This window comes from Micromys minutus (genome assembly GCF_963924665.1).
Source record: "Micromys minutus genome assembly, chromosome: 12".
Classification (NCBI taxonomy): Eukaryota; Metazoa; Chordata; class Mammalia; order Rodentia; family Muridae; genus Micromys; species Micromys minutus.
The window spans coordinates 7,752,320-7,776,406 of record NC_137981.1 but is presented as its reverse complement, the minus strand read 5'-3'; the positions used below and the strand labels follow the sequence as shown (position 1 = coordinate 7,776,406).

At 42.1% G+C, this 24,087-nt stretch overlaps 2 protein-coding genes across 2 annotated transcripts in view; one reads left to right on the top strand and one right to left on the bottom strand.

The window, feature by feature from the left end:
* RARB (retinoic acid receptor beta) overlaps window positions 1-14,243 on the top strand; it is a 131,915-nt gene extending 117,672 nt beyond the window's left edge. Inside the window, exons 5-8 of the mRNA XM_080926714.1 lie at window positions 7,491-7,667; window positions 10,008-10,212; window positions 10,955-11,113; window positions 12,974-14,243. Of these exons, the coding sequence (XP_080782840.1) occupies window positions 7,491-7,667; window positions 10,008-10,212; window positions 10,955-11,113; window positions 12,974-13,170 (738 nt within the window). The 3' untranslated portion in view covers window positions 13,171-14,243. The remainder of the gene's footprint in view (window positions 1-7,490; window positions 7,668-10,007; window positions 10,213-10,954; window positions 11,114-12,973) is intronic.
* Window positions 14,244-14,458: 215 nt separating this feature from the next.
* TOP2B (DNA topoisomerase II beta) overlaps window positions 14,459-24,087 on the bottom strand; it is a 61,292-nt gene continuing 51,663 nt past the window's right edge. The window contains exons 31-36 of the mRNA XM_080926891.1: window positions 22,294-22,495; window positions 21,374-21,453; window positions 19,637-19,747; window positions 16,582-16,707; window positions 15,782-15,876; window positions 14,459-14,941 (exon numbers count right to left, since the gene is read on the bottom strand). Coding sequence (XP_080783017.1) covers window positions 14,774-14,941; window positions 15,782-15,876; window positions 16,582-16,707; window positions 19,637-19,747; window positions 21,374-21,453; window positions 22,294-22,495 — 782 coding nt within the window. The 3' untranslated portion in view covers window positions 14,459-14,773. The remainder of the gene's footprint in view (window positions 14,942-15,781; window positions 15,877-16,581; window positions 16,708-19,636; window positions 19,748-21,373; window positions 21,454-22,293; window positions 22,496-24,087) is intronic.

The following is a 24,087-nucleotide window of genomic DNA, read 5'->3' as shown; positions in this document are numbered from 1 at the left end:
CTTGGTGATCCTGGGAAGCCACAGACTCCAGCTCCCTGGGGATGTCCAGAAGGACTGTGCAAGCTTCTGGGATGCCAAAGCATCTCTCTCCAGCTCATACTGAAGTCATGGTCAAGAATGACCTTTGGCCTTTCCTGCCCTCATCAGGAGAAGCAGTAGTGCTGGTCTGCCTGCAATGCTAAGTCTAGTCCCCTACACTGTCCTAGCCCAGAGTAGGACAAGGCTGGATGCTTCTGGGAAATTGTCATATTCACATGGGAAGGGCACAGAGACTCAAAAGTATGGGTATATCAGAGTAGAAGCCAAGAGTCCCAGCTCTCTCAGCTCTTCTCAGCTAGGTGGCGTGAGCAAATGACTTCTGTCCCACTGTCCGTGGGCTGCCGTCATGGCTAGGAGGCTGAGATGAGATAATTCCTAGAATAATTCTAGAATGGGAACTCTTATATTTCCATGGCATGGCAGAAACACCACCAAGCCCATGCCCTGGATGGGAACTGACTGGGGCTATGCAATCACTGTTGGGGACTTTTGACTGGTGTCATTGAGAAGGGTCTTCCCTCCTTCTGCAGGTGGTTAGCAGGAATGGTGTTACTGGCACCATACCATTGTATCTGGCTTAGTGTGGAGGTGAGCCTTAAACTAAAGGTGGAGATGGAGACATTGGCTCTAGCTGAGGCCAAGAGAAATAGCATCCTGTGGGGTAGCACATGATGCCAGATAAAAGTGAAAGACAAGAAAGGGGGAGACCTCCAGAGTCTTCAAAGACAGAGGAGGTGCCTGTCTCTCAAAGCGTGAATGATGGAGAACATTTGATAGCAAATCTGAAGTCTTTTTATTTGGTGGTTATCATCTTTGCAGCTGGGATTTACCAAGTAGTCACCATTTACAGGAGCCATAGTCAGGATCCGCATTCCTTTCTCCTTCTGAGGACCAGCCTTATCCATGAGTGGGGGCCATTAGCCCCATATACACATGGGTAAGCCAAGCTATAAAAGGAACCTTTTCCTATGTTTCGTGGTCCAGTAGTAGACACGGGACTTACACTGAACCTGCACTGGGCTAGGCAGAGCTCTAGACAGCAGGTAGTCCTTGCTGCTCGGGCACAGACCGAATTCCTAATGCCGGACAAGGCATGGCCATCCTTTTTGGATGCAAAAGAAGCAGGTCCCCTGAACAGGACTGAGAGAGAAAGCTGGGGTGCAACCCTGAGTATAACCACACCAGAGATCATGTTCCACTGACCAGGGACCCTCACACTTCTCCACATGGAGGTGTCTAAACATGGCCCATACCCATGCATACCACATGCAGACCCCATACCCTGACTCGCTTAGATGGAATGGCCGGGCTGCAATGAACAGTGTTTGCTTCCTCGAGGGGCCACATCCCGGTTCGGCCTCTGCTCCAGCGAGACCACTCCTATATAAGCACAGCTCTCTTAGAGGCAGCCCTCAGCCTCAGATAAACAGCTTCAGTGGAGAGATACCCCAGACTTCTTACTACCTCAGCCAGATCATGAGTCTTTTCTGCCAGCCTTCTTCAGCGAGGTCCAGCCCCGGCTATCCCGGGAGTGGACATTTCTGACTCTCTCCAGTTCCCCTTCCTGGAATCTTGGGATCTCCTTCCAGATAAGCAACCACAACCAAATCTTAGTTTTAAAGTTAAGGCTGGGGGTATCCCTGCTGCTCCCTGGACCCCTTCCCATGTATCCTGCTATGGGACCAATCTGCTCTGTTAGTTCTATGTTGCGGGGACAAAATGCTTGTCAGAGCAACTTGGGGAAGGAAATTCTTCTTTTGGCTCACAGTTTTGGAGGACTTATCATCATATAGAAGTGTGGGGTACTCACGGCAGGGGAGGTGGAGAGAGTGTGTGGCTAACCCCACTCATGAGATGGGAGAGTATGATGGAGGTGACCAGAAAGCAAACATCATGGCAGGAAACAGTGGCTGGACTGCATAGCTGAACCTCTAGTGACCCTGGTCCTGCTGTTGCTAGACCTCATCTCTGAATAGCTCTGCACTCTCCAGAAATAGCATCTGCCTGAAAGCAGGTACTCAGACACCATAATGCAGCCTGCCTGGCTCCTGGCCACCATCATGCCAAGCGCTCTGGTTGGGACCTTTCCAATGGAGTGAGAGAGAAATAAGTTCACCAGAGGCCAGACCCTCCATGCCAGGCAGCAGGAGTCCTCAGGATAGTGTATCGCTGTCCTTCAGCACTCTGAGCTGCCTCCAGCAGACGGCTCCTTTATTTTTGTTGTCTCTGCCCAGATCTGGCTTTGTTTTCAGTGTAAGGGACTTCAAATCCTTTCTGGAAGTAGGTGGGAATACACATAAACAACAGCAGCCGAAGCACATCCTCCTCGAGCTCCCAGATCCGAATTCCACATCTGTTAAAAGCTTTGTATAAAGGAGGCAGTTGCTTCAAAGGCAAGAAACTTCCTGCCCCTCTCCCAGGGTGGCACATGTGTCAGGCGCCTGTGGCATAAGTGGGCAGGGATGGATCAGACAACAGCCTTCTGACAACCTTTCACTGTAGTTTTTATTCCTTAAATCATAGTCAATTAGGGACACGTTAGCACATCCTGGAAGAAGCCAGAACGGTTGAGACAAGGAGACAGACACACACCATCTACATCAGACCTAAGCAGGAAGCCCACCGCCAGGCTCTCTGCCATCTCTGATGGTGCTTAGGTGGCATTTACATCATCCTTTAAGCCTGGGATCCTCATCTCTGTAACAGTGATTTTGGTGGTACAGTCTTCATGCATAGCCAGATGGTTCTTAAGAAAAGGGTCTTGGCGAGTCTTGTGCAGTTTCTGGCAGAGTTTGCAGAGCGGAGGGCTGTCCCCTGGATCCTGTGAATAGATTGACATCATTTAGAGCCACATGTTTGGCTTCCAGACAAGTAAGTTGGCAGCTAGGACTCTGGTTTCCTAGGAGCACAGGCCACCGTGCCATGGGCTGCTGCTGTTCACCCCACTCACGGGGCTTAGCGGGACATAAGCTGACCTGGCTGAGGTTTGGAAACTTGAACCATGAAGATTCAAGGAGCTTAAATGCCCAGAACAATGGCCACAGACAGAATCATAAACTTAGGCTCTGGGAAGCAAGTGTTACAACAGCAAGATTATAAGCAATTCAGAGAAATCACGTGTTTGATTAGCCAGGGAGGAAAAAGCCTAGAATTCAGGAAGGCTGACTCCTTAAGTAAGTTGTACTACCCTGGTTGGGGTAAGACACTTGGGGTGTCTGATACCCTCTGTTGCCCCAAAGCTGTGTCACTTTGAACCAGCCCATAACTTCCTGGCTCCCAGTGCCCTGTACTGTGCACACCTGCCTGCCCCTGTCTGCTATTTTCTAACCAGATGTACTCAGTTCTTATCATCTTGGTCTTGTGAAGCTACCTCAGAAAAGTTTCACACCCTGGGCAGCTTGAAGTAACATTACCTTTGCCTCTCAGGCCAGGGGAGTGGAAGTCTTCACTCAAGCCCTCTGACAGTCCCAGGGCTCTCCATCCATGCCTTCTGCCTGTGGTGGCTGTCTTCACCTCTGCTTGGTTTGTTGCTGACTCTCCCTGCAGCATCCCACGAGCACCGTCCCCTTTGGCTCTCTTGCTGCTTGCCCTTGTTCTCCCACTGCCTTGCATGCCTAGCTGTCATGTGACAACGGACATAGCATCATGCAGTGTCTAGGGCCATGCTTGTTGGTCAGAAAGATGCTACTCTCATGACATCCTGTGCACGGTGGTGCTGAGACTTTGTAGCTATCTCACGAGCGTTTCCAACCAGGAAGGAAATCACAAACACAATGTGAGGTTTAAGGAACATTGAGTTCTTACCAGGAAATAAAAGAGACAAAACACCAATTGTAGCATCCTGTCCCCTCTGCTTGCCCAGGGACCCAGTACAGGTCACTGCCCTTTTCTGGGACTTAGCTTCCTTTTTAGCCAAACAGGACTGTAATGGTGCCTAGATCTTGGGAGTGTTGGGGAGTGTATAGCAGGTCACATACAATGGCTGGAGGTTTGCAACAGGCTAGAGAGCAGTCACTACATTGGGAGCATGTGTGTGAATAATGGAGAGCCAAAATAAGGAAGGCAGAACCACTTTTGGATTTGGAAGGCACTCTTGGGATAGGCAAGCGACTCCAGGACTAGGAAGGGAGACTGCCCAGGAGAGGCTCACAGCATTCTCACAGACCTTCTGTTCTTCTGAAGAAATCCTATAGCCTGTATCCAAAATCCCAGCCCTTGGGATTCAGAGCAAAGATGATTTCCAGACTAGCCTGCACTGAAACCCTGACCCAGGGCGCAGGGCTGGGATGTTACTTGGTGTAGAGTGCTTTCCAGACATGCACATGGCCGCTGGTGGTTCTTTCCACAGCTCCACAAAGAAAGGAAAAATGCTTTTTTCACTTCACTCCTTAGTTTAAACACCCTCAAACAAGTCACTGACTTTCCCAGAAGCTCCAATCAACTATCAGTGGGCTTCTAGGTAGTGGGAACCTTGCTTCCGTTGGTTAGTATTTTCCTGAAAGTGAGACCAGCCAGAGAAACAACAGAAGGGGCTGCAGAAAAAATGGCAGAAAGTATCATTTAAAGATTGACAGGCCTGGGCTTTCCCCAAGAAGGCCTGGGGGAGTGCAGGCCACAGCATGCTGGGAAATGTACATTCTTCCAGGGGATTTCCCAAGCAGACATAGATCCTGCTGCAGCCTGGCTCAGCCTGCTGTCCCTCCTCTTCCTCTTCACATATCCTCGCCTGCTCCGAACACCTCCCCTCGCCACACTCAGTGCTCGCAATAGCTGCTTTCATCACCGGCCCTAGCAGGCCACACACTCCACCCACTGCAGCTGGAAGATAATATAGGAGTCATTTAAAGCCTCATGCCTATGAATCCAGCAGTCAGGATAATAAAACACAGGGTTATTTTGTGTTTTATTAACTGCCTTTTGCCTTCAGTTTGCATAATCATGCGCTGGATTGACGGGCCCTTACTGAGTTGTTCGCTGTTTTAATAGAAGGGCCATAGCCCCCCTTCTACTCCGAGTCTTGCATGATGGAGCAGTTCATCCAAAGCTGATGAAGATTTCCTTCACACTGGCTGCATCCAGCAATGTCATTTTTTCCAGATGGATACTCTATTGTGAAGTGATTTCCCACCAAGCTCGACTCTGTCCTTCTCTTCCATGGCATATTTCTGTGAACTGGATAAACTGCCTATTAAATTTAATTATAGCCTGAATAGCCACATGCCTTGATCTTGCACACACATACCCTCCAGTGCACTGTGTTCCACAAAGATCCTTGAGGGGGACATAAAATTAATCTGGAGGATGCATGCTTGTTTCCACAGGGACACTGTGAAAGCCACAATGCCACCACCATTCTGAGGCCTTCTCTATATATACTCCCATCTTCAAACTCTTCCTCTGGATTCTAGCTTTATGGACTTCTATGGACCAATCTGACTGAAATAGGGAACTGAAACCACTGGTTTACAATGTATAAATTGCCTTTGCAGAGCTAGGGGCATTTGTAAAGAGGGCCACACACCAGGCCTAGGGAACCTCTTCTCTCCTTGTGTGCTTCAGTTTGCCTTGGAGTTTCAGAGATCATGAAGACCTCTAGGCTACTGACCAGAGGAAAGGCCTCTTCATGTCTCTTCCACGCAGTGACAGTTGTTTCTGTGTCATCTCAGATAAGCAAAGGCTTGTGAGACTGTCACTCAACTTTACTGGGTTCCACTCAGTACTCACTGTGTCCCCTGTATGGTAGGCAGTGAAAAGCAAAGCAAATGAGCCCAGGTCTATGTGTCGACCAGAAAGCGACCTGGGATCTAGAGGCAAGTGCTATAATCAGCCATAATCAGCCACAGGCTCTGAAGGGGAGAAAGCTGGAAGGTGGGCGGTTTTCATAGAAAGCCAAGGAAGGTGTAGCCGAAGGTTAAGTTGACCACAGACTCAAGGGATACGGGGATGGGAGGCAGCTATCTAGAAAGGGAAACTCACAGTACAAAGACCTGAGGAAAGGCCATAGTTGGCCATCAGGTAAAGCAAACAGACATGGAGGCTAGAGCTGAGAGTTGGTGAGGACATCGAGAGCAAGAGTCGGATACTCTCTCATCACCAAAGTGAGTTCGGCTTCTAATTTCAGGGAGAAGAGGGAGACGATGACAGGGGTGAGGAAGGAAATTCCAAGAGTGATAATGAGAGAAGGAGGTATGAGACCTGGGCAGGAGGTATCTGGGATGATCACCTCATGGATGCCATACCTAATACCTCTGTAGCTCTGGGAACCTGACAGGCCCAAGCCTTTAGTTGTGACATCATACATTGTTGAGTATCACTTTCGACCTGTTTTTCTTTTTAGACATTTTGATGTATCATGGAGGCTAAACAATATATTGAAGCTCTGTGGTGGCTGCAGGCCACCTCCTAATTTCTTAGACCCATGACTCGGGGGCTAATAGTCTGCCTGTCCTGTTGCACATACCAAGCTGCCAGCATCCTACCTTTGTGTACCTCAATGTATGTTCTAAGAGTGACCAGCAAGCTATAATGCCGCCATTAAATAAAGCAAGCCTCCTGGACACTTCACCCACCACTCAGACTTTGCACTTTTACCTGATTATTAGTCTCTCCTCTTTATTTACTTAAAATGGAACTCAGAGAGGGTTTCCTCCTCCACCAATAAACATCTTGTAGATATCCTGCCTTACCCAAGTGTAATTTTTATGATAAATGTGTCATCTTTTAAGAAGGTATGGAGTGGCATGTTGCAGACTATTCTCGACACTGTAGAAAGGTCTCTCCTCACTTGTGACACCCTGTGCCACCCTGTCCACCACCAGTTCGGCATCACCTTTTCTACAATGCCCTGGTCCTGTGCATCTACCTTCCTGCCTTTGGTACAATGCTATTGGCTGCCACAGATGAGTGTCTACCCCTTTTGTTGATGGCGCCTTCCCATTCACTACATCGTCATTATTGATCATTGGCTTCCTCTCCACAGCCGTTCCTGTGCAATGTCTTGAGTGGCACCTTGGCTTTGTATAGTATCTGGGGTTCAGCGTGCTCATAACGGTGCTCACTGTGTTCCTGTGTCTCTCCTATGAGCAGATCCAGAGACTTCAACTCACTCAAGTTTGACGTAGGCCAGACTGAAGCCCAGTGCTGTGTTTTCCCTCAGGATACCTACATGGCAGTAGTAAGCAGTTACGATCAATGCGTAGAGGCAACAGATGACAGAGTGGGTCTGTCATTCCTTCATTAGGAGTGGATAAGCACTCAGGGAAACTTGTCCTCATTTGCTCCTTGGCTGGCTAATGGCTGCTGTCAAAAGCTTGTGTGGGTTCAAAGCAGGAATCAGAGGTTGCTCAGAGAGAGCAAGTATAAGCCGACTCAAGGGAAGCATCCCATCCCTACTCCCTGATGGCACTCTGCCTGTCATTCATTCTCCTTCCTCTCTTCGCCCTCCCTTTCAGAATTCCAGCGCTGACCACCGGGTCCGATTGGACTTGGGCCTCTGGGACAAATTCAGTGAGCTGGCCACCAAGTGCATTATTAAGATCGTGGAGTTTGCCAAGCGTCTGCCGGGCTTCACAGGCCTGACCATCGCAGACCAGATCACCCTGCTCAAGGCCGCCTGCTTGGACATCTTGGTAAGATCTTTTTGGAACTCTAGGAGGAAGGAGGGGGGCAGGAGGAAGTGGAAGATGATAGGAAGGAAAGAGGAAGGAGTGGAGGCTTACAGAAGCTTCTGAGGAGACCACTTCCCCGCTACTTCCTAGATCTGGACAGCCCTTTCGAGGTGTTGGGACTTCACTGAATTGACAGAAGTTCAGAGGTCTCTGGGATTGTATAAGACTTTCCTTACATCACTGTCCATTGTGACACCCTCACCCCCAGCACACCATGTGATCATGAGAGTGATCCTCACTGGCCTTTAGTGATGGCTTGCTTCCTGGCATTTCCATACCCTTTTCTAGACCAGCCAGATCTAGAAAAGGAGGGCCTCCCTCCTTCTTCTCATGAGCCCTCCTCACCCTGCCCTGGAGCCCCATGGGATATTTAGCACCTACACATCAATTCAAGACCATAATGACCCCTGCCTAAGCTGACCACAGGGAACATAGACCTAGCTGTTGCCATGACTTTGTGAGGTCACCACATGTGGTCTAGGAAAACTTTGTCCTCATGCTGTTATTAAATCAGACACCAGGCAGTGGCCAACCCCTTTCTCATGGGTCTGGAGGCATGGTCCCAGGATCAGCCCCTGCAGTTGGGAATCTTAGGACGCAGGCCCTCCAGCTGCTTCCTCACTGGGTAGAGTTCTGTGGTCCCTTCATGTCTAATGGACACTTATCTCTTCTCAGGGCTATGGCCTCAAGTCCCCCAGAGGTCTGCTACCTCATACCCTAAAAGTAGGGCCCCAACACCTAGTACTTTCCATAGTAAGGCTGCTTCAGTCCACAGCAGCACTGTGGCCCTTTTGGTAGCTATGAGAATGGGGAAATCCTCAACCACAGCTTCCAGAGCCTCTAGAGAGGAGGGTCAGCTTCTGTTTTTAAACCGTGGAGCTGAGGCCAGGGTAAAGAGGCTTTAAGGACACTTACTGTGTCCCTCTGGGGACTACTGTGCATACAGCCTTAAGACTAAGAGGCAGGAATTTCCTCCCATATGCATCCTATTGACCATTACATAGTGGTGGGCTTTCAGGGCGTCACCCTCAGTTGAGTCATATCAGCAAAAACCTCTAGGCTCCCTCTATCCCTAGACAGACACTCTTCTTAGGTAATTTAACCTCTGCTGACCAGAGAGAACATGAGGTACACTGGCTACTAGGGAAGGAGACTGCCAAGAGCTCACCAGACATGGGGCCTTTAGGATGAGGTAGAGAAGTTCTGTGAGGTGACAGTGTGCTCATGCAAAGGGTATGGAGTACATGGAGGTCTGGACAGTAACAATAAGCACAAGGAGGAACAGCTTCTAGAGGACAGAATCTGCTTGTGCTCCATGGTGGGGTGCAAGCATCCTCTCCCCAGCTCTGACCTGAATACCTACTAACCGTGACTATGCTGCCTCTGTGCCTGTGTGTTAAATGAAGGTTGTCTGTGTGGCTACAAGCACACTATTGTGAGAGGGCTTTCCTTGTCTCAGCCAGATTCCTTATCCCTCATCTGTAAACTAGAGGACATTCATCTGAAAGATGGAGTATAGGGTGTGCACACTTGGTGCATGCTAAGTATCTGATAAAGACTTGTTATAGATACCTTCCTTGGCTACAACCAAATACCTGAGACGCAAGTTAAGGGAGGTATATTTGGGCTCATGGTTTGAGAATACAAGCCACAATGATAAAGCTGTGGCTGCAAGACTGTGAGGCCAGTCACGTTGTAACAAGAGTCAAGAGAATGCCAGCTTTATTTTTTTTTTTTTCAGTCTGGAAACTCCTAGTGTATAGGGTGTGTGCCTCACACACCCAGGGTGCATCTTGTCTGATTAGTTAAGCCCTTGTAAAATACCATCACTTAGACATGCCCAGAAGTGTGTGTGTTCCCATAGCAATTTTAGAGCACATAGAGTTGACATGAAGATTAGATATCACATTTGGTAAGGATCATCCTTACTTATTTTTGGTTGACTAAACTTTTGAAAATAGAATTGTGTTAATCTCCTTTGCCCTAGAACCTGGCATAGTGCCAGAGAGGTAAGTACGCAGGAAATAGATATTTTAATCAAATGATGATTTATTTTAGTAAAAAGCAATTTCTCAAAATGTGAGTCCCATGTTTTAGTCCCTGAATAACTTTAGCTCTGTTCTTCAACATGTGTCAATGTCTAATGAAAGAAGCTATTAACCAACAGTGAGGCATACCATCCCTGTGACCCAGGCTCCTTGGGAGTTGCTGTTTCTTCTGCCTTAGATCTGGTCAGTGCTGTCAGGGCAGGCCCTCATACATGATGCAGCATGTGTACACGCATACTTTCTTTTCTTCCAGATTCTCAGAATTTGTACCAGGTATACCCCAGAGCAAGACACCATGACTTTCTCTGATGGCCTTACACTAAATCGAACTCAGATGCACAATGCTGGCTTCGGTCCTCTGACTGACCTTGTGTTCACCTTTGCCAACCAGCTCCTGCCTTTGGAAATGGATGACACAGAAACAGGCCTTCTCAGTGCCATCTGCTTAATCTGTGGAGGTACTGACTCCTAGGAAGCACCACCAGACCCCATGCAGAGCAATTTCAAAGGCACAGGAGAGATCTCCACTGGGGTTCTTTTGCATGGAGAAAAGCATGTGGTTACAACCTCCTACTAGGGGCAGTTGTGCATTTCCCTGCTGCTAATGAAGTACTGGTATTTGAACTCCTTCTGCTCTGAAAGAAATGCCAAAGTGCAGTTTGTCCAGTTTCTCCTATAAGAAACAGGAACTTTTGTAAAGGCAGGATCATACTGCTGCGTGCCTAAAACATTTTAGTGATGACCTTCATGAATCGCATGTTATTTGTTAATAAAGAATTCAAATCACCACTTGGGTTCTCCCACTCTGCAGGTGCCTACCTGGTGGGCTAGAATAAAGTATGGCCCCTTCTCTCTAGTGACCCCTGCTGGCTAACCAGAAGCCAACTTTAGTTCAAAAGTAATGTTTGTAATTAAGGGCAGGGTTATCTACCTGGCTTTTACAGTCTGCCCAAGGTTCTTCTGTTCAGTTCAATACTGACACCATCTGGCCATGAGAGGTAATTCTTGCCTCTGGACCTGAGTAGGCATCAAATGAGCTTACCAAGTCACTGCTTAAAGCAATTGTATTTAATCTGTTTAGTGTGCAACCAAGTCACCAAATAAAGCCACCCTACAGGAGGGATTGGAGACAAGGAAGGATAGCAGCAGTCCCTCAGCCTGTCCAGACACTAAACACTGAATCCTTTCTCCTCTATCTAGACCGCCAGGACCTTGAGGAACCAACAAAAGTAGACAAGCTCCAAGAACCACTGCTGGAAGCACTAAAGATTTACATTAGAAAACGACGGCCCAGCAAGCCCCACATGTTTCCAAAGATCTTAATGAAAATCACAGATCTCCGCAGCATCAGCGCCAAAGGTATGTCTTCATGGGTAGAAAGCAGAGCAGAGCAGAGCAGAGCTTAGCCAGCGTTTGCTTTTTAAATCAGGAGTCCCATTACTGCTTAAGTTGGGATGTATATCTTGTAGAAATCAAAAGGAATTAGCATTGTCTGAGCACCCATGTGTGTGGTTGAGCGCCTCCGGTTACTTTAGGAAGACATTCTGGTGTTGTCTCTGGTGTGAGATATTAAAAGCAAGGAGCAGATATCACTACCCAGTGATATTAAGAGATTATTCGGTTTTGAAATGGAATGGCTGGTTTAGAAGAGCAGCTCTTCCCAGATGGTGTGTTTTTTAAGACTGTTATTATTGTTGGGGCTCACATGCATGCCCTTGGAGGTTAACAGACAACTACATGAAGTCACTTCTCTCCCTCAATCTCTGTGTCCTTTCTAGGGCACCAACTCAGGTCAAGCAGCTTGCAGAGCAAGCTCTGAACTCTCTGAGCCATCTCACCATCACCCCCCTTTTTTCAGGTTTTATTTTTCTGATTCTATACATTTCATTTCAGCTTTCCAGATACCTCAGGCTTCTATACACTTGGTCTATTTCTCCATGGCACCCTAACCCCTAGGCAAATGAAGATCACTGTGGCCAAAGCTCTGGTGAGGGCACTTTTGACTAAAGGAATTCTTGCCTGCCTGATATAAATACTCTCGCCTCGTGATTATCAATCTATGTGGTAACTCAGGCAATTACAGAAATGCCTAGAGGCATCTCATAGCTGAGAACAGAGGGCGTTTCTATGGAGATGACTCAGCAATTGTTCCTTGTGCCAGCCACGCTATTCCTATCAACTTCCTGACAATTTGCAGATTCTACACTCGAGGATCTTGGCAAGCCAAGACACAAACTCTTTCAGAAGTGCTTAAATGCACGTGAACTTGCTTGACAAGAAACCTCAGTTCTTGTGAGGGGGTTGTCTGTTTTTTTGTGGGGTTTTTTCTTTTTTTTTTTTTTGTTTATTTGGTTGGGTTTTGGGGGGCAAGGATGGTGGTGATGGGGAGACACTCTAAGTTCATTTCCAGCATGGGATTAAGAAAAGCAAAAAGACACCAGTGCTTGAATGGATGTAACTGACTGAGGTCGACAGATGGATGGATGGATGGATGGATGGATGGACAGACAGATAGTTTCTATTACTGTATAAATAGCAATGCCAGTGACCTGAGGACTAGCAGCCTATGTATAGAAATTTCCCAAGCCCCATATTAGCAAAGTCAATCCAGCAACCCTAGCCACCTGGTTCTGAGGTAGTTTTCTTGTTTATATATTTCCACCTAATCAGATGCATGTGAGGGGTGTGGGATGTGGTGACATGAAACCACCCAGCGTTGGACTGAGTTTCAGAAAACCACCACATACAGTGACTCAAGTCAATCTTTCCATTGTGGAAATTGCCCATCCCTTCACCTTTATTTTTTCTGGATCTTTCATCAGTGATTTCTCTTCATAAATTTTATTTCCTGAATCTGACTGAAGCAGTGCAACTATCAAATATGTACATCGCATATCTCCACTTCTTTTCCTTAAAGATGGAGACCCTCTGACATGCCCTCTCAGTACATATTCTGTATTCAAAGGGAGTGAGGGATCAGCCTGTACCTGAGAACAAACCTAACCGAGATCCCGCAGTACACCTGACACTAATATTCTGGTGGCTGACATTTCCACTGTAAACACCTTTATGTTTACTTCCAAAAAAAATAGTTCAACAAAGACACTCGTCACTTGGCACCTATATTTCACAATTCTCACACTCCTGAATGTGAATGTTGGTTCCTTAGTATCGAGCTGAGCCTTTATCTGACAGGTTTTCTATTGTCTCTCAAAAAAGGTGCAGAACGTGTAATTACGTTGAAAATGGAGATTCCTGGATCAATGCCACCTCTCATCCAGGAAATGCTGGAGAATTCTGAAGGACATGAACCCTTGACCCCAAATTCAAGTGGCAATACAGCAGAGCACAGTCCCAGCGTGTCCCCCAGCTCAGTGGAGAACAGTGGAGTCAGTCAGTCACCGCTGCTGCAGTGAGACATTTCCAGCCATTGCAGACATTCCCCAGGACCTTCAGTTCCAGACTGAAAACGCAAGGAAAACATTTTTACTGCTGCTTAGTTTTTGAACTGAAATATGTTAAACTCAAAAAGGACCAAGAAGTTTTCATATGTATCAATATATATTCCTTACTGTGTAACTTGCCTAGAAATACAAACTTTTCCAATTCTGAAAATCAGCCATTTCATGTCACCAGAATCTAGTTTAAAGCTTCTACTTTCCTCTCTGAACAGTCAAGATGCATGGCAAAGACCCAGTTGAGATGATTTAGCCCTGGTTAAGTTTCTGAACACTTTGTACATACAGAAGTACGGCTCTGTTCTTTCTATACTGTATGTTGGTGCTTTCTTTTGTCTTTCATACTCAATAACCAAGACACCCAGGTTATGGAGCAGAACACTGTATGTCCACTGTACATCTCGCTTTCATGAATAACAAGGCCTCACGGTAAGGAACCAGGACCTTTGTACAGTACAGGATAAGACTAAAGACACTGGTTTAAGTAGTGTGGAAGCTTCTCCTTGCTTTTTGATGCTCTCAGGCTGCATCCTTTCTTTTATGTTGCCCAGATAGAGCATACCACTTCACTGCACTAGCAGAAGAGAATTCTGTATCAGTGTAACTGCCAGTTCAGTTAATCCAATGTCATTGTTCAATTGTTAATGTCACTTTAAATTAAAAGTGGTTTATTCCTTAATGACACAACTACCGAATGGAAAAATGAAGCATTTTTACAGTCATGATAGCCTCCAAGGCAAAAACACTGTCCAGTGTTAGTAAGTTTGTTTACCTGTTCACAAGCCATTGGAGAAATATCCCAGGATAATCAATAGGCTAGTCTGCCATCTGGGCTCTAGTAGCCCAGTGTCCTTCTGACTCAGGCCTGCTCCTGGGATTTCCCCCGGTCTTGACGCTTGGCGGTATGGGCAGTGGCCTCCTCTGGCCTTGTTCAATCACTATGATGCAGACTGACAGCAGTGGGAGGGCGAGCGAGTGGTTGACAGACTCAAGTGTTGGGTTCTGAGTTCCCATGTAAGCACTAGTGGAATTTTTTGTTTGTTTGTTTTTGATATATTAGCAAAAGTCTGTGATGTACCACTGGCTCTGTTTGTACATTGAGATGGTTTAACAGTGCTTTCTATGTTCATATACTGTTTACCTTTTTCCATGGAGTCTCCTGGCAAAGAATAAATATATTTATTTTAAAGGTGTGTGGGAGCTTTCACTATGGTTTCACCTTCAGTAAAGAGTCTAAGAACACAGTTCCATTTTTAATGTTTAAATTTCATTTCAAAAAGCAGGTCTGCAGTCTGTAATCATGACAATTAAAATCTGTGCTAATGCACGATAATCTATAACAATTCTACAAGCCAATCAGACAACACATGACATTTCAATGAGTAAAAAAGAGCATAAAACTGTATGTGTAAGAACAAAATGTTAAAAGGCCTACCACAATAATAAAAAACCATCAATTACATCATCACATTAAAATAAACCAGATGTACAAAATTCTGAGACAGAAAAGACAAAGGACAACACAAGATATTTTTGAAAAATGTTCGTGCTCTTTGGGCACTTAATTAAACATTGCAAAATCAACATCTTCTTCTTCCTCAGACTCTGCAAAATATTTTACTTCTTTCCTTGCCCGAGCAGTCCGTGAGAGAGCAGGTGATTCAGAAGTGAAGTCTGAGGGGAAGATGTCTACATCTGAATCCTGATCAAAAGATGTTTTCTTCGGTTTCTAAACCCCCACCGAAAAAAAAAAGTTTAAAAATCAAAGTAAGGAAAATCTAGTGTTAAGAACTATTATTATTTAAACTTACATTTATGGCATATTACTAATAACCATACTTTTAAAATTATAATTGACATGCTAGCTTTAGACTAAAATTAATTATGGAAGAAAAGACAGATTAGATACAGTAATTGCCTACCTTGAGTCCAGTTAAACATCATCAATGCAACATCACTACTTTAAAACTTTATTATTAAACAAGTATATACAAGACCACATCATAAAGTACTCAAGTTGCCCTATTTTTAAGAACATATTGAGAATTCATGGGAGCAGAACAAGGCTATATAGCACACACTAGGACAAGTATTGATAAAATACTTTAAAGAGTCCCACAGTAGGTAAGAGATACGAAGGGCAGTGATGGAAAGGATGAATGTCTAAAGCTATAACCATCCACATATGTATGTGTCAGTTTTATTAGGAAGATAAAATAAGTGGCAAAGAGAGTACAGCTGAGGCCACTCGTTTACCCAAAAGAAACAGGGTTTCTAAAGGGTCAGATTAATTAGAAATATTAGGCACAGACAAACAAACTTAATTTTTAAAAATCAAATTAATCCAAGTTCATAAGAATATTCTAATATTCAAGTGCATATACGTCCAGTTGAAGAGATGAAATAGAAGAGAAGATGACTTACAGTGCCCTGTCTGCCTAAGAACTAGGCGAGTTACACAAATGTCTGTTGACGAGACAGATGTAGAGCTCTCTCTCACAAGGCATCCCATCAGGGAGTGGCCACATGCAGTAGACCATGAGTCATGCTTTGAGGCGCTCTTGCTTACCTTGCTGGCTGTTTTAGATGATTTTCTTCCAGGGTTATAATCACCTTCATTTTCTGAGCCAGATGCTTTCCTTTTCTTTGCCCCTCGGCCTTTACCTAAAAATACATGAAGAGATTTTTTTTTTTTCCTCCCAAAGGTAAATAAGATAAATGCCCAAGTATTCCAATTCTTTCTTTGGCATGTCCATAGTGGGGCCGCAATAGTACTGTAAGTGACAAACATACACTTTAGAGCCAGCAGTATATGCTGATTAAAGAGTATTTTTAAAATATATTTAAACAAGTGAGAAAAATCCTGGAAATAAGTTTTAATGATTAAGCTCTGATAAAAGACTAGCATTTTACAAATACAACTCCTGAACTCAGGAACTAAACTTCTTCCAAGTGTGCATAAGTTACCTGTCAAAATTGATAAACTGCAAACCATACCTGCCTATATATTGATCCCCATAGGTTCTCTGATATTTGTTTGCTTTTTTAGATTTCCTCTTATTCTTTCTATTTTTGTGGCCTATATAACAAGACTCTGTCTCAGATAAACCACACACAGGAAGTGACAGGGACAAACAGATCAAAGGAAGTTCACTGCACATTTTTTTGTCTCATTTCAGTATATTTAATTTTGTAGTGTTTTAACGCATGAGTTAAACTGCTCAATGTCCTTCACTCGAATGCAGGACAACACTATGTGTATGTGAGCCAACTTAAAATAGATACCCTGTCACTAAACTTGATAAAATTGAAGAAAGAAATATTTTCCTTATAGTTTGTGTTTAAGAGTTATACAAAGCCAGTCCTTACCTTTTGGTGTTGTAGTCTTCTTTGGAATTCCAAATTCAGATTCTGAGTCAGAGTTTATAGTTTCTACTACCTTCTTCTGTTTAGGAGCTCTTTTGGCCTTAGGGGTTGTATCTGAAGGTGATTTACCTATTAAGCAAACATCCTTTTAGTTGGTCAGTGCAATGTACTTACCAACAAACCAGCTGAAATAAATTCTGTTATAATGAATTTTATTATTATTATTGCTGAGAAGAAACTGAGTAGTCATTAAACTAAGAAATGGTTTCTCTCTGCTTGGTGCCAGCATAAAGGTAAACATCATCTCGTGGATAATAAAACAAATATTATTCAATTTGGTATACTTTAAATTTAGACAATTCAATTGAGATATTATAATAAAGGAATATTAAAAGAAATTAAGTAGCATCTTTTAAATATATATTCATGACAAAAAATTATCTTTGACATACTAATTATATAACCCATGTATAAGGACACACTAGGTTCTAGCTTATAAAGATAATTTAGTTGGGGGAAGCATTTTTTATCAGTTCTCTGGTCCTCAAATAGAATAAATACAAGGCAACTCATTTCCCTCCAATAGTTAAAATCAAGATTTGGCATTTTTAGGTGGAAAGAAACATGAAAATCCTAGTTCTGTAGATTCAGGAACCCTGCTTTACTGTATTACTTGTATTTATGGTTCATAGAAACACTATAAAATGAGACTGAGAAACAAATGTGTAAGACAGATGGAAATGAGTGGCAGAGGTTCCTATCAGGATGAAAAGCAGGACTGTGGCTGAAGCTGACATGCAGCAGAGCATTGCCCACTGGTGAGCAGCAGGAGGAACTGCACATGGAGAGAGACCAAAGTATCATGACTACAGGAATCCAAAGGCAGCTCCTAGCAGGAGTGTTCATCAGAGTGGGACAAGAGAAGCGAGTTTTCTCCGGGCACATTTTCAAGCGTGCAGGAGTTATATGGTACTTTCAGCATCCCCACCAAATACAGGTCACTTATCTAAATAATGTAAGTTGCCTTTTGTTGCAAAATATTAGAACTACAGAATATAATGTGAATAATAATACATGTAAATCAGATTAGCACAGGCTGTTCTTAAAAAGGAGGACTGTAGTGGGTCTTTAAGCTACTATCTGCTAATTGTATTTCAGGAAGAAGATAAAGATCTGGCTGAGGTCTTTGAAGGCAGTTTCTTAGTTTGCCTAATACATATTCCATGCAGCTAGCAGAGAAACAGCTAAATATGGTAGGTGAAAAACCATCTGGTCTTTTAGTTAATGTTAAACTTGAACTCATTAGTTTAATGGAAAAAAACATAGAAACAGATTTCAAGAAGGGATATAGGTCCCACAGTATTTTATAAGATGCTCATATGAAGACTTAAAGAAAAAAATCTCTTAAAATATTTTTAAATGTTTTTGATTGTTTAAGAAAAATTAAATGTATTTGTACATCTGCCTGCTTTTCTTTATGGGCTCCATGTATATACAGTGCCCACAGAACCCAAAGAGCACATCAGACCCTAGGGACTAGAATAAGAAGTGTTTGTGAGTCACCTGATACAGATACTGGGAACTGAACCCAAGTCTTCTGAAGGAATAGCAAGTGTTCTTAACCACGGACCCATTTCTCAGCCCTCAAAATGGTGTCTTGAAAGGAAATTATAGAATCTGTCTTAATTTGAGTTCAAACCCCGACTAACCTCAAAGTATGGATTCAAGCATAAATATTTACTTAGTAGGTGATGAGAGAAAGTACATAATTTAGACAATGAAAAGCAAACAGCCAGTCAAGGGGTGAGTTATCAAGCCAGTCCATAGTCTTGAAGCTTCATTAACCTCCTTGGAGAACTCTGGACAGCCAATACGACCCAGACCCGGAGCCTGAGAAACAATGGCACTGAGCTACTCCTATGCCTGCTATCCTCAACCAGGTGAGGTGGGGAGTCAGCAGTCCAGCACAACTGCAAAGTCAAAGTCCTCAAGTAAAGAGATGGGGACACCAGGAGGACTAAAATTCCCAAATAATACAAATATTATGTTGGATAAAAAAAGAAAAAGAAAATAAGAAGTGTAGACACAAGCCAACAGTTTTGAAGACATGAGGGAGCCTGTTAGTGACGGCCTCTAGAATGCTGCCTAGACACTCCTCTGCACAATCTCTCCACAGCTCTAGTGCATTCAGAGAGAACAAAGACTCTCAGGATTATCACTTCTGCTGTATTCAATATATACATGTCTCTAATGGTATACACTATAGATTTCCTTGCTTTTAGGGATTAGTCCATATAACTTAATATCTTACCTAGATGTGTATTTTTAAAGTAAATATCATTTTCAAATGTAAAGCACTAATACTGAACTTCAAAAAGAAAAGGTTACATTATTTGCAATTGTATAATATCAATGAAGCAACTCAGCATTTCATGAACAATCTAAAGCTATGGCAGGAAGGGGAAGCTATAATTCTAAAAGACAAGCAATGTGCTAACTGTAGGGAGCAGAACTAACATAATATAGAATCAAGATAAAGGTGTATTCTCTACCCAATCTACCAAAGAGGCGTTATAGAAAAACTATCTGTAGTTACAATCATTTAATCTTCATAATTTCAAATATTTATACAATGAAACATGCTAATATCCACCCTATTTACCTTCTCCAATTTCTCTCATTCACCTCCACATGTTGCTCTTCAAACTTTACTTTTTATCACCCAATAAGTCCAATTAATGCCCCTGTGAGCACAGGAAACCTACTAGTGAGAATACCTTCAAAGAATGACACCCTCCCTATGAAGTCATCAACTGCCAAGAGCTCATAGAATGGGCAACCTTTAAACTCTATTCTGTTCAGATTTAAAAACAAACACTTGGAAGTAGGGGTGTGGGAAGTAGGGCCATATTTTTAAAATATGGCCTAATAGATATTTTAGCAATTCTTAAGTTTCATAGTGCACTACTCATGCAAACAGTTTAAAATTACATTAGATCCCCGTTCACATCAGTCATTTCTACATAGTTTATAGCAGAAGGAGGTATAGGGTACATACCCTTTTTAGCAGCGACTGTTTTACTTGGAACTTTATCTGTTTGCTTCAGACCAAGTGACGGTGTAAAAACAGAAGCAGTATCTTCTTCATTACTGTCAAATTTAGCTGAATCTAAAAATTTCAAAGCTTTTTTTAGTAAAGAGACTCTATAAAGACCTCTTAGTAAACTGATTCTTTGATGACTTTTAGCTAATAAATTGATCTTGTTTCTATTTTGACCATATAATCCACAATACACAAACAGCTGAAAATAGAAAATATACCAATGTTATACCTCAAAAACGTTAACTGTTGTGAAACAACATACAAATGTACATGGCAGTGAAAATTAATAGTATCCAAAGCTACTGTTTCAAAGATGACTGGCACTTGCAGCAGTGTAAACGTGATTTGTTTTCAAATGAGGAGGCTCCGTTGTAATAATTTCAGTATTTATACAAACACCATTAGTGAATTTAAGAAAATCACTACTAATGCCAAAATCTAAAGTAAGCACTCCTATTTTTAAATCAACAAATCATTGAAGACTAATTTTAAAGGCAAGCTTACCTTTAATTTACTTTTGCAGGGGTTGGAGGGAGACAGTATTGCAATTTAACCCAGATTAGCTCCAAACTTATAATCCTCCTGCCTTAGCCTCACAAGTAGGCATGTATCCCCATGCCCAGCTTTAGCTTATTTCTGTCTACAAATTAATTTAGCAATCAACTCTTTTCTTGCTCAAACCATAGCAAAAAATTTTAAAATGGCCTCTTACATTTAATACTTTTACATGACAGCTTTGACAAGTTGTATCACAATGAATTGTGTGTCCAAACTTAAAAAAATGTACCAAGTCTAGGTGTGCTTGGATGTGTATATTTCCAAATCCAAAACAAGGGTTTAGGAGTTGGCTCAGCCATTAATGCCTTCGTTCTGCAAGCAAAACCCACATAAAAGCAAAAAAGGCATAGTGTCCTGCCTGAGATTCCAGACCACAGGAGGTACAGAAAGAAAATTTCTCCTACACCAAAAAACTGACCAGCCATGCTAGCTAAAATGGAAAACTTCAAGCTCAAGAAAAGGTCCTGCATCAATATATAAAGTGGAGAACATGAAAGATGACACCTAACATCAACCTTGGGCCTCCACACGCACATGTGTACACCCTTACATACACCACACATACATATGTGTACACCCTCACATACACCACACACACAATGTGCACACCCTCACAAAAAATAAAGACAGCAAATTAAGTAACCCTGAAACTGTGCATGCACACATGTGCGCGTACACACACACTCACACACACACACACACACACACACACACACACAAATATGTACTAAAAATATATACCCTAATTATATTTGCTCCAATAAAAAATTTATTTTCTCAGCTATAAGAATTTGGTAAGACGAATCTGCATCTGTACCAGTACTTTTATAGCCACAAATAGATTCACATCACCGTGAAAATCAAATTTCAATCTTCCAACTATTTTTATATTTTTTCCATTATTAAATCATATATGTAGACACTATACCTACTGGGCTAGCATCTGTCTACATGCTTTCATAATGCCTATTTTGACCAGTCAATAAATAAATCCTATCATATTGGGCAAACGTACAGTCTTTCACTAATGAAAAATTCTACAGTTAAGTTCTGGCATAAAGATTTTTCAAGTTTTCTCGATGTCAAATAGAACAATAAAGCAATAATTAACTAATGAAAAGAGTAACAACATACCATCTTCTGACTTCTGAGAATATGAAGGAAATGAAAAAAGATTTCCAAAATCCTGACTTTTTTTGTCATGTGAAGGTTTTCTATTAGAAAGAAAATATCACAAAGGGGTATAATTAAAATATACTAAATAATGCACTTTAGGATTATAATTATCAAGACTTAGTTCTTTCTCCTTTGTTTTCTTTGTTAAAGATAGGGCAACTCCCATACCCTGTTCATTTCCTCACGAACTCATGAACACAGATAGATGATAAAAAAATGCTGATTAATATAAAATAAGAATGGAAACCAGGCAATGGTTTAAAATTATTCAAAGTGACACTAAATCCAACATTATAACAAAGCTCCAAAGGGAAAGGTGGACTCTGTATCATACAGGTGGCCATGCCATTACTGGTTACAGACCACAGGTGGGCAGTTACTTTAGAAGCTGGTAAAGGCTAGTTATACTGAGTTATAATGTCTTTTTAAAAACATACTTAATTCAAGAATCTCACATTCTCCATGTTAATGCTGGCATTCATCAAAAAGTAATAAAAGTACCCACGGACAAATCTACTGACAAAACAAGCCTCCTACTCTAGAGATCTAGCAAATACACTCCATGTGGATAATATTTTTGTAAACATTTTACTGGGACAAATCATACTCATTTATTTACATGCTGTTTGAGGTTACTTCCTTAAGACAAGGGTAGTTATAAAGGGCTGTTACAAAGCCATTTAACATAGACATATAAAATAGTTATTTTCAAGCCCTTAATGGAAAAAGCTTGCCAGTCTTTCACTTAACCTACAGCAGCAGCTAGGGAAGAGTTGCAGTCTTAGCAAACTAATTATTTCATAAAGAAACCTTTAGCTACAATGGGTCACTTCTTGGTGCTCATAAGCTTTACTGGATATCACTGCTGCTTTACTTACTCTGGAGTAGCTTTGGATTTGCCTGGAGAGAAAGCATACTCATCTTTATCTAAGCCATCTGAAGGAACAAATTCCTCTTCCCCATCATTTGTTATGGGAGATGCTTTAACTTTCAGTTCCTCTAAATCATTATTGTCATCGGCAGCAGCAGCATCATCCTCCTCCTCCTCTGAGAAATCAAAAGTGTACTTCGGTCTTTCAGCTAGGAGGAAAACAAAAATGAATGCAATGGGACGCAATGACATGTTGCTACAGTTCCAAGTAATTAAGAGACTAAAGAAGAATCATTTGTGCCAAGGAGCTTGATGTCACCCTCAGTGACATAGGGAGAGACTCTTTCAAAAGCAGCAAAAGAACGTGAAACTCAAAATCCAAGATTTACCACTTAAAGTACTTTTTAAATATATTAAGAAAAAGATGAATTTTTGGAGAATAAAAACATATGGCCTCCCTTGATACTTTCCAGGAGTTTGTTAGAACAACACAACCGGCTTGACCTGTGTCATCTGTCCTCCTGTCACGTGTGCCTTTTACAAAGGACTATTAATATAAGAGCTCCCATTTCTTTAAATACAAATAACAAAATTAACATTCTTTTAAAAACAATAAACTTTCTTTTAGCTTGTCTGAGTGAAAACATTTATTTCCCTTTAAGGTTAACCGCACTGTAAAACAACAATCTAAGGACCGGCTCAGTTGGCAAATGCTGCAAAAGTTTCTGGATTCAAGTACCACTGAGTCAAGGCATACACTGAGCATGCTAACACATGCCTGTAAGATAGGAAACAACTATAAAGAAGAAGTATACATTTTGACATAATGTAAGTAAGTTTTATTTTAAATTCTAGCATGCATTATAGAGGAGAATTTTTAAACTATTTGAACACTCAATAATTTCATATCTTACTTTTATGTATAGAAAAACAAGCATAATTTTTGAAGCATTAACTAGTCTTAACTAATTTTCATGTACATTAATTTAATCATGTAAATTATTCGCCCTTATCATTTATACCTATACTCAGTGGGAAAAGAAAATTACCCACTTGATAAGAGAATCAACTTAAAGCCTAGCATTTAACTAAAAATATATTTGCCAGAGTTAACAACCATAAAGTTGTAATACTAATTTTACTGGATTAAAACTTAAGAAAATATAAGGGAATCATAAACTAATCAGATTTTATAATTATCTGAGTATATGTAATTAATGAATATTCAAGGAAGATCAGACCATATTATATAGTCTAGCCATAACAATATATTTAGAGAACTGAGTACAAAGGATCAAACAGTTACAGTGAGGACGCCCCTCATGCTGTAAGTGGTAGAATATTTATACAGAGAGCTTCCAGCAGAGTCACCACAACCAACAATACTGTGACGAAACAGTCTTTAGGTTCTTTGGTTTGGGGTTTGTTCATTTTTAACAAATATCCCAAATCCACAGAGGCAGCATTATTTAAGCTTTAATAATAGAATGAGATAGAAAACATGATTTGGGTTGGAGAGATTGCTCAATGATTAAGAATCCTTGTTCTTGAGGAAGACTCTGGCTTGGTTCCTAGCACCCACATGGCAGCTCACACCCATTTATAACTCCAGATCCAGAGAATCTGGCACCTTCTTCTGACCTCAGCAGGCACCAGACATACATGTACTGCACAGACATACATGAATGTAAAACACTTTATATGTAAAATAAGGCTGTTTTTAATAAACATAATTCATGCTGTCTTTCTTTGGAGTAATGATTCAATATTTTAGTGACACTGATAATGTTACTGAACCAAA